At 38.9% G+C, this 12,252-nt stretch overlaps 2 protein-coding genes across 3 annotated transcripts in view; one reads left to right on the top strand and one right to left on the bottom strand.

Annotated features, from left to right (window-relative positions):
• TMEM163 (transmembrane protein 163) overlaps positions 1-12,252 on the bottom strand; it is a 411,947-nt gene that overhangs the window by 397,360 nt on the left and 2,335 nt on the right. The window lies entirely within an intron of this gene.
• The window catches only part of ACMSD (aminocarboxymuconate semialdehyde decarboxylase), an 86,268-nt gene continuing 84,052 nt past the window's right edge, over positions 10,037-12,252 (top strand). For both annotated transcript variants that reach the window (XM_036744569.1, XM_036744568.1), the window contains exon 1: positions 10,037-10,243. In XM_036744569.1, coding sequence (XP_036600464.1) covers positions 10,187-10,243 — 57 coding nt within the window. In that variant the 5' untranslated portion in view covers positions 10,037-10,186. The remainder of the gene's footprint in view (positions 10,244-12,252) is intronic.

Genomic DNA, 12,252 nt, shown 5'->3' with positions numbered 1-12,252 from the left:
AGAGGATATGGGAAAACTGGGACACTAATGTACTGCTGGTGGAGTTATGAACTGATCCAGCCGTTCTAGAGAGCAATTTGGAACTATGCCCAACAGGCAATCAAACTGTGCATATCCTTTGACCCAGCAATACCACTGCTAGGTCCGTATCCCAAAGAGATCACAAAAAATGGAAAGGGACCACATATATAAAAATATCGATAGCAGCTCTTTTTGTGATGGCAAAGAACTGACAATTGTGGGCATGGGATCAATATAATTGAATACTATTGTGCTATAAGAAATAACAAGCAGGCAGATTTCAGAAAAACCTGGAAAGACTTACATGAACTGATTCGAAATGAAATGAACAGAACCAGGGGAATATTATACACAGTATCAGCAACATTGTGTGATGATTGACTATGTAAGACAGCTCTTCTCAGTGACCATGTTTTAAAAAATAAAAAAACTGTGGTTTTAGACATGACATGGACATAAGTGGGAGATGTACTGCCTCCAGAATATGCTGAGGGAGAAGGGAAGCAAATGATACTGTATCACCATTACCCCATATAAAGTTAATGTTAGAGACTCATTTGAACAGTGCTAGAAGAGAGCAGTCCCGTAGGATCCTGAGAGAGTAAGAGGGCAGGGGCCTATGTGAACTAAGTATACAAAAGAAGATTTTCAAAGGAAAACAGGTTTTCTGCTTCTGAATTATATTTTCAAGCTATAAACAGACTTAGGAAAGGCAGGAACTATAGAGAGATCATTCTATGAGGACTCACACCTAAAAGAACTGTGAGAAAGTTGCAAGCATGACACTGACCAAGAAGCTAAGCTATAGTAGATGGAGTTGCAAGCTCTTTAAGATTGAATCATAAGAGGCAGACAGCAAGGAGTGCCTGCAAGGAGTGACCACCATCTACTGGAATCTGAAGGGAACTACAGAAAGTGGTGAGAGGAGAGAAAACAACATTCCAATGCAGCAAGATTTTCACCCCGGACAGTAAATATCAGTTGCAGAGACTATACAGGTGACCTTTCCAACCCTCACTTTTCTGATCTGTTGTTCTAAGCATGAAATTTACGTGAAATGTTTTAAAGGTTTTTGGGTTTGGGTTTTTTTGTTTGTTTGTTTGTTTTTTGGTGTGTATGTTTTATTTTGTTTTTTTGATGTTTTTTTTTTAGCTTATATACAAAGAACATTATGAGAAATGTCAGAGTGGATGAATCAAAAGCTGGAACTAAGGTTGCCAAGAGAAATATCAACAGTCTCAGATATGTAGACAATACCGTTCTGATGGCAGAAAATGAAGAATTAAAAAACCTCTTGATGAGAGCAATAGAGGAGACTATAAAAATTAATTTGAAGCTTAATGTTAAAAAAAAACTAAGATCATGGCAACTAGTCCCATCACTTCCTGGCAAACAGAGAGAGAAGAAATGGGAGCAGTGTCAGATTTTATATTCTTGGACTCAAAGATCACTGCAGATGGCAACTGTAGTTAGGAAATTAAAAGACACTTGCTCCTTGGAAAGAACGCTATGACAAATCTGGACAGAATACTAAAAAGCAGAGCTATCACCTTTCCAACTAAGGTCTGTATAGTCAAAGCTATGCTTTTTCCAGTAGTAAGATATGGCTGTGAGAGTTGGACTATAAGGAAGGCTGAGTGCCGCAAAATTGACACATTCAAATTGTGCTGGAAAAGACTTTTGAGAGTCCCTTGGACAGCAAGGAGATCAAATCAGTCAATACTTAAATAAATTGATTCAGAATATTCATTGGAAGGACAAATACTGAAGCTGAAGCTTACTTTGCCACATAATGAGAAGACAGGGCTCATTAGAACAAACCCTAATGTTGGGAAAGATTGATCTCAAAAGGAGAAGGGGATAGCAGAGGATGGAATGGATAGATGGTGTCATGGAAGCAATGAATGTGAACTTGGACAGACTTGGGCAGATAGTGGAAGATAGAAGCACCTGGTGTGCTATGGTCCATGGGGTCTTGAAGAGTTGGACTTGACTGAATGACTGAACAAAAACAACAATAAATTGGAGGTGATATTGTGTGTAGCATTTACTTCATATATTCATTGTGAGGATCAAGATAGATAATGTATATAAAGCACTTTGCAAACTTTAAAGTCCTACATAAATGTCAGACTTTATTACCTATTTCACAGGGTTGTTCTAAGCATGAAATTAAATAATTTGCATGAAATCCCTTGAAGGTTTTTTATCATCAGCAATGAACTCTCTGAGTTTCTCCTATCGTTCTCCTCCCTCTACTCTAGACATACCCCAATGTGGAAACCAAGAATGAAACTGCAACATTTGTGAATGAATATGAAAAGGAAAGTATTCTACTCATTACACTACCCACACGACCCTATAAAGGGGTCCTTGCATATGTTTAAGACAGCCCAGTCTTAGTTCTCCAGGGGAAATAACCATGCTTATTGTGCACCATCAAGTCTTTTAAGAGAGTCCACATGTGTGTCTATTGGTAGGATTCATTCTGTTTTTAAACAAACTTCAAGTGCTGGATTTAACTAAGTCATTTTTTTTCAATCTCTCACCTCCCCTGCAATGTAATTGTACCAGACTGATTGACAATGCTAACCTTTTGTGTTATGAATGAGTGGTATGTAATTGCCCATTATGCAAATCCATACCACCTCATTCCTGAATTAGACATAGATTATGGAAACAGTGATTGGAGAGGCTCAATAGAAAGAGAAGAGGGGTCTGAGCCATGACTCAAAGCAAAAAAATGAAATAGACAGAAAGATGCAAGCTCCACACTGGCTGTCAAGTTGACATGCCTGCATTCGGTTGTGAGTGAGCCCCTGCTTTTCCCTATGTATCAGTAATAGCTTCTTTCTGCAGGGTACAGAGCCTTATTAAGTTACTCTGAGGTGACAAGACAATAATACAATCAGCTGAGCTCCTGAACTGAGCCTTATATCTGAGTTCCAGCAGCAGAGAGGGAAAATAAAAGAAAATTAACAATATTGCAGAAGCCTGGTTTTCTGGGGTAGTTCGGTTATTTACTCAGTTATGGTGGCAAATTTGGTGAAATAGGATTACTGTAGAGCTCCCCCACATTGCATGTAAGGTGTCAGAATGAGACAAGAAAACCTTATGAATTTATGACTAGCTACCTAAAAAGAAAATACAAGACATTACTTTTATGTTCAAAAACCACACTATTGATGATGATCAGTATGTGTCTATGTGTGACTTTGTGTGTGGGGGATATGTGTGGTTGTAATGAGCGAGTCCCCTGTTGGCTTTGAACAGTGGGGCAGACCTAACACATTAAATCTTCTTGACATTTGACTTCCTACTGGTTGTGGCTGCCATTCTTCATCTTCTCCTTAGCCCTTTCCCCCTTTCCTGCCCTTGCCATTTCAGTCTCAGAAGATGCATTTACCTCCCACTGCATAGAATGGATGGATATGATCTATATTACTGCCTTTAGGTGGTCCTGGGGAGAGGACTCATCATAGGATGTGACTCAGAGGGTTCAATAGAGTTGGTGAATGCGTTCTCATTTAGGGCAACAGGGCAGGGGTGAAAGAGCCAGATGGAAAGTAATGGAAGTTGATCACAGTAAGTTCCTGAGCAAGTAGGGTGGGCAGAACTATCATGAGAATGAGCTAAGCCCAATACGCTGGAACATGCATCATGGAACTAAATGTCCACAACGATAAGCAAGTCAAGAAGCATTTAATTGGTGCCCATTATGTGCCAGGCATTGTGCTAGGCATCAGATAACAAAACACTTACATAGAGCTTTGAGATTTATAAAGTCCTTTTCTCACAACAACCCTGAAAGGTAGGTAGCAAAGTACCATTATCTTCATTTTACGGGTGAAGAAACTGACACAGAAAAACTGTGTCCAGCATCACGTAGTTAATAAATGTCAGGGCAAGGAATCAAGTCTGGTTCTCCCAACTCCACACTCAGCGCTCTCCCTACTACCCCACACTGCCAAAAAGCAGTTAAACAGTGTCTAAAAGAGAAACAGGATCATGCAAGTCCACATGAACCAATGAGAGGCAAAGCCCAGGGTCAGGTACTAAAGTGAGTTCACTGTTGACGAAAACAAGGTACCAAGCTGGACAAACATTTATTAATTTGTGAGCCATCAAGGGCCTTGCTAGCATGTGAATGTTTCGGGCATTGCACTGCCCAGCCAGCCCTGACTTCCAGCTTCTTCTTAATTCTCTTTCTTTGAAGCATTTGTCTGACTACCACTTACACTATTCTCCATGGTAACAGCCAGTTCTAAGTGGTGGTTGCAGTAATGCAATGAGTTCCATTAACTTCCTCCCCACCTATTGCTGTCCTTATACCTGTCCTCCCATCATTCCCTAGTGTCTCAGAGGAAGAGAATATCATTCCTAGAGACTAACATCAAGCTCTCCACCCAGAACTAAAACTATGGATTTTTAGAAAGGTGCCTGCAGTTGAATGGTGGAAGGAGGAGATTAATACCTCAGGACAACAGTGTGAGGCAGACAAGTTGGCAGGGGCGAACTTCCCCTGACAAATCATCTCATAGCTCCCTATTTTCATTAATTTGTTTTTTCTAGCTAGATGAGGATGAGGGACCCACGCAGGGGCCCCAAGAGGTTCAGCATTAAAGGAGGTCCTTTCCTCCTGTTCACCCGAGGTCCCTTCCACTCTATCACTACCATTCTTGTCCTCAGGCAGGTTTGAGCCATAGGCCCCTATCTCTCCCTATTCAAGCTTACAATGGAGAGAGAGGGGAGGGCAAGTGGCAAAAGGCCAAAACCTTCCACTGAGGCAGAAAGGTAAAGAGCTGTGAGAAGAAAAGAATGCCTATAGCCTCTAAGATCAAATATAACCTTTTTTGACACTCAAAATCCTTTACAGCCTGGCCCCAACGCACCTTTCTGATTTTATAATCCATTGCACCCCCTGACAAACTCTATGATGCCAGGTGTTGAGGATGCAATAAGCCCTTGGAAAGAAAAGGTTACATGGCCCTTTAAATTTATTGGCATCTAGGACAAAGCCCTACTTGTGCCATCTTGGGTATATCTCTGCCTCCAACTCTGTTCTGAATGTTATCACCTCTTGAGTCCTCCATAGAATAATGCGCAGAACCTTACCCATAAAATGGAGCAATCCCACCTGGTTGGTGTGGCTTCAGGAAATCAAAGTCACACAAACAATTGGTGTCAGAGGCGAGACTTCAACCCTGACTCCATTGCTAGCTCCTATCCACTACTACATGAAAGTGGGCTATGGTGACTTAAACTCAAACTGAACCGAGGAGTGACTGGTATGGAAAACAGAAGAGCGGAGCAGAAGGAAGCAGGAAAGGTGATCTGTGAATTCCAAAGACCTTATGATAGTGCCAAATGCTTTACATGCATCATCTCTTTGATCCACACAACAACTGGTGAGGTAATTATTGTAAGTACAAAGGTTGCCTACTTCATAATGTGGTCTAGGGTCAGCCCTCCTTGCTCCCCCCAACTATCTCCCTTCCCTTTTCTGGCACTTTCCATTTATTCTCCATAGCCTGCTCTGTTGCCTTCAAAGATGCTCAATTATTTTGTATTTATTTAAGTTGTTTCCTCTGATATAACGTAAGCTCCTGTAAGGCAGGGATAGTGTTGTTTTTGTATCAATGTTGCCTATCAAAGAGGCTGACAGATAGGTAATTAATAAATCTTGTTGAATGAATGAATAAATTTGAAAAGCAAACAATAAAACTTTTGTTCAACCCTATTAGGCGGCCATTAGCTATCATCCTGCTTCTTTTTTTTTTAGCTGTCAACCTCCTAGAACTCAGCAATGCCTGCCTCTGCTTCTCACCATTCCCTCCCGAATTTCCTACAGTCTGGCCTCTTCCCCACTGTATTTTTGCTCTGGCCTTGCTTGAAGTAGGACTAGCCATAGGCTGCCACAGAGCACCTTCTATGGTCCAAGTAATGATGCCAGCATATCTGGGAAGAACCATTTGCTTCAGACAGGGAAAGGCCAGAAGAAAATAGGTCATTGATATAGACAATAGGTCAGAGATACTAAAAAAATCCCAACATGGGCTTCTGGTGGTGAATTTCTGGGAGGAAAGAGCTGTATAGAATAAGCAGGCATAGATGGATTGTTATCTGTATCACTGGAGGGAGTAGCCATGCCAGTGAAGTCACAGATCCAATGGAGTATCAGAGTAATCAGAAAATAAAAGTTAGAGACAGGATGACGATTTTTAAACTGACAGAGTCAGTCATCACTATACTCCAGTCCATATTTCCAAATGCTCTGGAAGGTCTCCACTGGAGTAACTCATACTGTGACTTCAAACTGAACAAGCCCAAACTAAACACATCATCTTCCCCAACATTCTCCTTTCTAAATTTCTCATTCCTGTTAGTCACAACATGAACATTCCTTTCACCCAAGATAGAAACATTAGATCAAAAGTTTCTGAATAATATGTTGACCTGAAAAGTCATACAGAAGCCCAGCTCTCCCAGCTAAACATCAGCAAATACCTAAAAAGGACACCAAAAAGACAATTTTTTAAAGAAGCAGATGTAAACTCCTCTATCCATTCATAACTACACAAAATAACAATCTGAATTTGGCAAAGGATGGCAGAGGGGTTGTGCCAGGGTTGTGCCATTGAGGGTTCTAACCAATGGCTATAGAGGGGATGAGACCAAACCAGACTACCTAATCCATCCAATAGTACCTTAGGTGACTAGCCTGAGAACAAAACCCTAATCAAGATCTAATGCTGAAATTATGAGTAAACCAAAGAAAATGATAAACACAATGAAGAAATACTACAAGTTAGGAAATGCCCAAAAACTAGACCAGAAGAAGAGAGTAACCCCACAAAAATTATAAGCAGAGACTTAGAGGGGGGGAAATGTACTAGCCATAATGGCTAGAAGAAACGAAGCAAGAAATAAAAATGAAATTAGAAATGAATGAAAATTTGAGGGAAAAAACAGAAAATATATAGCTTAGAACAAAGAATGAGAAATCTAACCTGAGTAATGGCGCTCTGAAAATTGAATGGAGCAAAAAACTCAATGACCACATGCGGCAACAAAAAATATTTGAAAAAATTCAAAAGTTTTTATAAAGAAGAAAATGTAAAGTATATTATTATCAAAGGCATCTAAGCTGGAAAATAGGTTACAGAGAGAGAAAGTTTAGGAATAAACTGAATCCTTGAAAGCCATGACGGATAGATAGATGATAGACAATAGATAGACAGATAGATAGATAGATAGATAGATAGATAGATAGATAGATAGATAAGAGCCAGAGTAGTATATTTCAAGAAAATATCAATGAAAACTAACAAGATTTAATGGAACCAGTGGGCAAAGTGAAAATAGGAAGAACCTACTGATCACCTTATAAATGAAACTTCAAAGTGAAAAACACCCAGGAATTGTTGTTGAGTCATTTTCCACTTGTGTCTGCCTCTTTATGACCCCATTTGGGGTTCTCTTGGCAAAGACACTGGCATGGTTTGCCATTTTCTTCTCTAACTCATTTTACAGATGAGGAAAATGAGGCTAATGAATTAACAACCAGTTCTCCATGGAACTGAGTCGAGGCACCACTCCCATTGACGAAGCCCCGCCTTTGCTAACCACTGGTTCAAGGAACTAAACCTAAAATTAGGTACCGGTTCTACCAAATGGGTTTGAACCAGCTGAATCCCACCACTGAAACAGGGTTAAGTGACTTGCCCAGGGTCACACTGCTAATAAGTATCTGAGGCTGGATTTGAACTCAAAAAGATGAGTTTTCCTGACTCCAGGCTAGCACTCTATCCATTGCATCACCTAGCTTCCCCCAAATCCAAAACTTTCACCTCAAAACAAAAATATTGTAAGCAACCAGAAAGGATTTAAGTCACACAAGACTATGTTGCAACTACTTGAAAAAGAGAAAATCTGGAATATGATATTCAACAAGGCAAAAGATAAAGGTTTACAACCAGGAATGCCACTCTTTTAAACTGTTTTTAAGTCTATGGGGTGGGGGTGGGAGTGAAATGGAGGGCTGGGGAATGGATCTTAAATAGAAGACTTTCAAGTATTATTGACTCAAAAAAGGGGGGAGGGCCCCCCGCAGAGCTGAATAGAAACCAAAATGCAAACACAGGAGTTCAGAGAAACCTAGGAAAAGTAAATGCATTTGAACAATTGGAATGGGCTAAATGGTGATTATTTGTTCATATTGTAATAAGGGAGAAGAGGCAAGTGTTCTATCAGAATCCTGATGTCTTTAAGGATCACAAACGGAGTTAAGACAAAAACATAGGACCTGGTGGCCACTTTGTTCTATTATAATAGCCTTAAGAAAGGAAACAAAAGGGAGAGAAAAAGAATACGCTGCGGGGGGGGGGGGGGGGGGGGAGGGAGTGGGGGAGCAGGGGGAGCCAAGCAGGGTGAGGAAGATAGAGGAAGAACCCATTTTTTTCACATAAAAAGAATGTATGAGAAAAAGAGTATACAAACATAGAAGGGTGGGGAAATGGACATCTCTCATGATCCTGACTCATTTGTATCTGAAATGGACAAAGGAGGCTTAAACATATACACATAAACACATGTAGTTTGGTATAGAAATATGTTAAATTCAATGGGGAAGCAAGTACAGACAGGGAAAGAAGAAAGAACAGTTATAAGAGGGAGGAGAGTCAGAGAGGAAAGAGTCACAAAGTCAACTTCACCTTCAGATTATAAAGGAAAGCTATAAAAGATAGAGTTTGTAAAAATCAGAAAGCAGAGTCTGGACTTGGTAAAGAGAAGAAAGGCAAAGGAATAGGGACAGTACACTTTGGTTATAGATGTCTGGTTTGATAATTACTTCTGTTCCTTCACCCCTTTCTTCTTTGTAAAGAAGGAGAAAAGTCAGCAAGGTTAGAATGTAGAGAAATGTACAATTAACTCACCCATACAACAGAAGAGGGTAGCAGAATGTATTAGAAAGCAGAAACCAACTTGAAAAATAAAGATTCACAGGCACTGGGAACAGAATTTATTATGCTTCAGGAGGATTCAAAAAAGCAGGGGCTAGTAATGACAGTCTCAGACAGGCAAAACTAAAAATTGAAATGTTAGAGGTGATAAGCAAGGAAATTACAATATGCTTAAAGGTAGCGCAGATAATTAAATAATATCAGTGGCAAATATATGTGTGCCAAATGGCATAGCATCTAAGTATTTAAAGGAAAAGCTAATTGAATTATAGGGGAAAATAAGCAGCAAAACTAGAATAGTTGGGAAACTGAATGTGTCTTTTGCAAGCCTAAACAAAACTAACAAAAAGACAAATGAGAAATGAGAGTCTAAATAGAATTTTCTGAATAGAATTTTTGAAAAATTTCTCATGATTAATGAATGAGAATAGAAAAAAAATATACCTATTTCTCAAAAACCTTGAAGTCAGCTTCAGCTCCTGACTCTTGGTCAATCTCTACATCAAATCCACCTAATTACATAGTGTTCTAAAACAGAAACTTTTATCCTACATGCATTACCTTCATCCATTGACAAAGATAGAACAGATAGAAAAAATGAACTCCTCAAATAATTGGAAGATCCTCCAAAATGTTTCTAACCTGCTATATTTTTTAAAAAATAAATTCCTTTTTAAACCAGTTTCGTACAGTGGAAAGAAGACTGGTTCTGGAATCAGAGAACTTGGATTTAAATCCTACCACTGATTCTTGTTTCTTGTGCAACCTTGGGCAAATCACTTAACCTCCCTGGGCCTTACTTTCTTCATCTGTAAAATGGAGGGACTTGAACTAGACAACCTCTAGGGTCCCTTCTATTTCTATGATCCTAAGCATATTTTTTCATCCTACTGTAACCTGAAGTAGCCTACTTTATTTTTAACCCGGTGAGGTGAGCCAGAGTCCAGATTTTAACAATTAGCACAGGGAGAATTGCTTTAAGGGTTGCTGACCCATAGCAGATCTGACAAACAGTGAAGACTTTTAACTCGAATGGGACAGCTCCAATGAGATTCCAGCTCAAGAAACACAAGCTATTGGTTGGCTAGGGAGGATAAATCTTTGTAGAAATTCAAGTAACTTGATTAACTCAATGGCCTGCACAGGTATCACTGGACGAAACAACATCTTTTTAACGTTTGTCTTCAGTGGAAACTTTGGAGATGAAAATTGATATCCACAGTCATATTTTGCCTAAAGAATTGCCTGACCTGAAAAAGGTAACTTTCAATGACCTCACTGAACTCCTATTCCCCTCTGTGATTTTTCCATGTTTATGTTATAATCTTCTCTTTTTCTGTGGGAATAAAATATTAGGTTTCCTTAATTTTGTGTGATTTAATTGTTATTGATTCTAAGTTTGTTTTCCATGACTCTGACATTTGTTCTGAGAAACAATTTGTGAAAAATCAGAACTTTACTACTTTTCAAATTATTATCATTATTATTATTATTATTTATTATTGCCAAATCTCACCCCCTGTGGATCACAGATCTGTTTAGCAGAAGTCAAGCAGCTTTATTTGGTTTAATTCAGATTGTAAATGAACAAACAGATGCACAGGGATGTGTCACAGCTGCAGAATTGAAAATTGGGATTTTCAAGTAAATGACCATCAAATTCATTTGCGTCATCTTCCCAGAACATAAAAAGCCTGGCTGTTTTACAAGGTTTGGGTAATAGTTTTTTAGAGAGTGGTGCACGGGCTTTTCATCTTTTGCCCATTGCTTTTGGCAGAACTTCAGATGATAAGATTAGAAACTGAGAGTGTTCTCCCATATCATGGAGTCCAACATTTTCATTTTACAGGTGCGGAAAATGAAAGCCTAGAAAGGTTGTCTGCACCAGGTCAGACAGGAAGAAAGTCATAGAGCCAGGATCTGAAACCTGTTTTCTGATTCTATATGAAGAAAACCTGGGTTCAAATCCCAGCTCTCCTTTCTGGGCACTGGTTTTTCCCCATCTGGAAATGAGGGGGCTGGATTCGACAGCCTCTGAGTCCAAAGTCTCTGCCAACTCTAAATCCTATTCCTGTCTAGTTTGCCTTTCTATTTGCCTTATGCTTGATAGATTTGTTATGAAGAAGCTACAATCTCAGAAACTAAAATAGAGGACATAAAGGTTTGTCTAAAGAGTACACTGTGGGGTTTCCTAAAGTCCAAAATTTGCCTTTCCTTTTTTTCACAATGAACTTGTGAATGAATATTCTTTAATGAAGCCAGGAAGAGAAGTAGTTTTTTTTAATGAAATTAAAATGGTTTTCAGCTTAGCTTAAGCTGGGAAAGCCTTTCTCTCTCTTTATAAAATACAGCATGCAATCTTCTAGAACTTTTACATCACTAAGAATAGTCTACCTTCTCTAATCCAAGTTAAGAAAAAAATAAATTAACTCCAAAATCTCATTTAAATTTTATTCCAGGCACAAGTGAAATTATTTTTTTCCCTATCCTTGTGCTCCAGAGGATTGGTAATCCTAAATTTTCTTTTATATAATGATACAGGTGAAAGCTCAAAATTTTACCTACCTCTAAGAATTAATTACTCAGGAGCACGTGACTCCCCAATACTAGCAGCCAAGAGATTAAAATTCTGAAATGGCCCCTTTTGAAATGTTGTAGACCAGAACTAGGAAAAGAACACAGAAAAACTACTCTAACAACACGTGGGGAAAAAGGAAAAAGAAACTTAAAACAATGAAATTATGACCTAGAATTTTGACCCTAGAGAAGAGATAAGAAAATGTACCTTCCTCTCTTCTTTACAGAAGTGGGAGACCATGGGTGTGAAATATTGCCTATACTACCAGACTATATTGAAGGAATGGTTGGTTTTGCTCAAATGCTTTGTTTTTCTCTTCCTTTTTTATTCTTAGTTTCAAATGAATTTGATGTATAAACAAAATATCAATTTTTAAAAATTTTAAGAAAAGCTACAAATCCTGACTATACATTTCTTTAACTACCATCAGTAGAGGTCTTTGAAAGCTGTTTCCTCACTACCTCCTTCCCAGTTAATAACAAAAACTAAACAAAAATAATGTGACTATGACATCTCTGCTGAAAACTTGCTCCTTAGGGTCCTTTTGCCCTGGTTGTGTATTCCTGAAGGATAAGTAGATTCTCTTTGATATTAATGATTTCATGAAATACAAGCACCAAAAGCTCTCAATTCATAAGTTGTTGAGACAGGAGCAGTTAGGTATAGCTGCTTGGGGGATAGTATTCAATG

This window comes from Trichosurus vulpecula, chromosome 2 (genome assembly GCF_011100635.1).
Source record: "Trichosurus vulpecula isolate mTriVul1 chromosome 2, mTriVul1.pri, whole genome shotgun sequence".
NCBI classification, from domain to species: Eukaryota; Metazoa; Chordata; class Mammalia; order Diprotodontia; family Phalangeridae; genus Trichosurus; species Trichosurus vulpecula.
The sequence above is the reverse complement of the archived record's forward strand: the minus strand, read 5'-3'. Positions and strand labels throughout refer to the sequence as shown.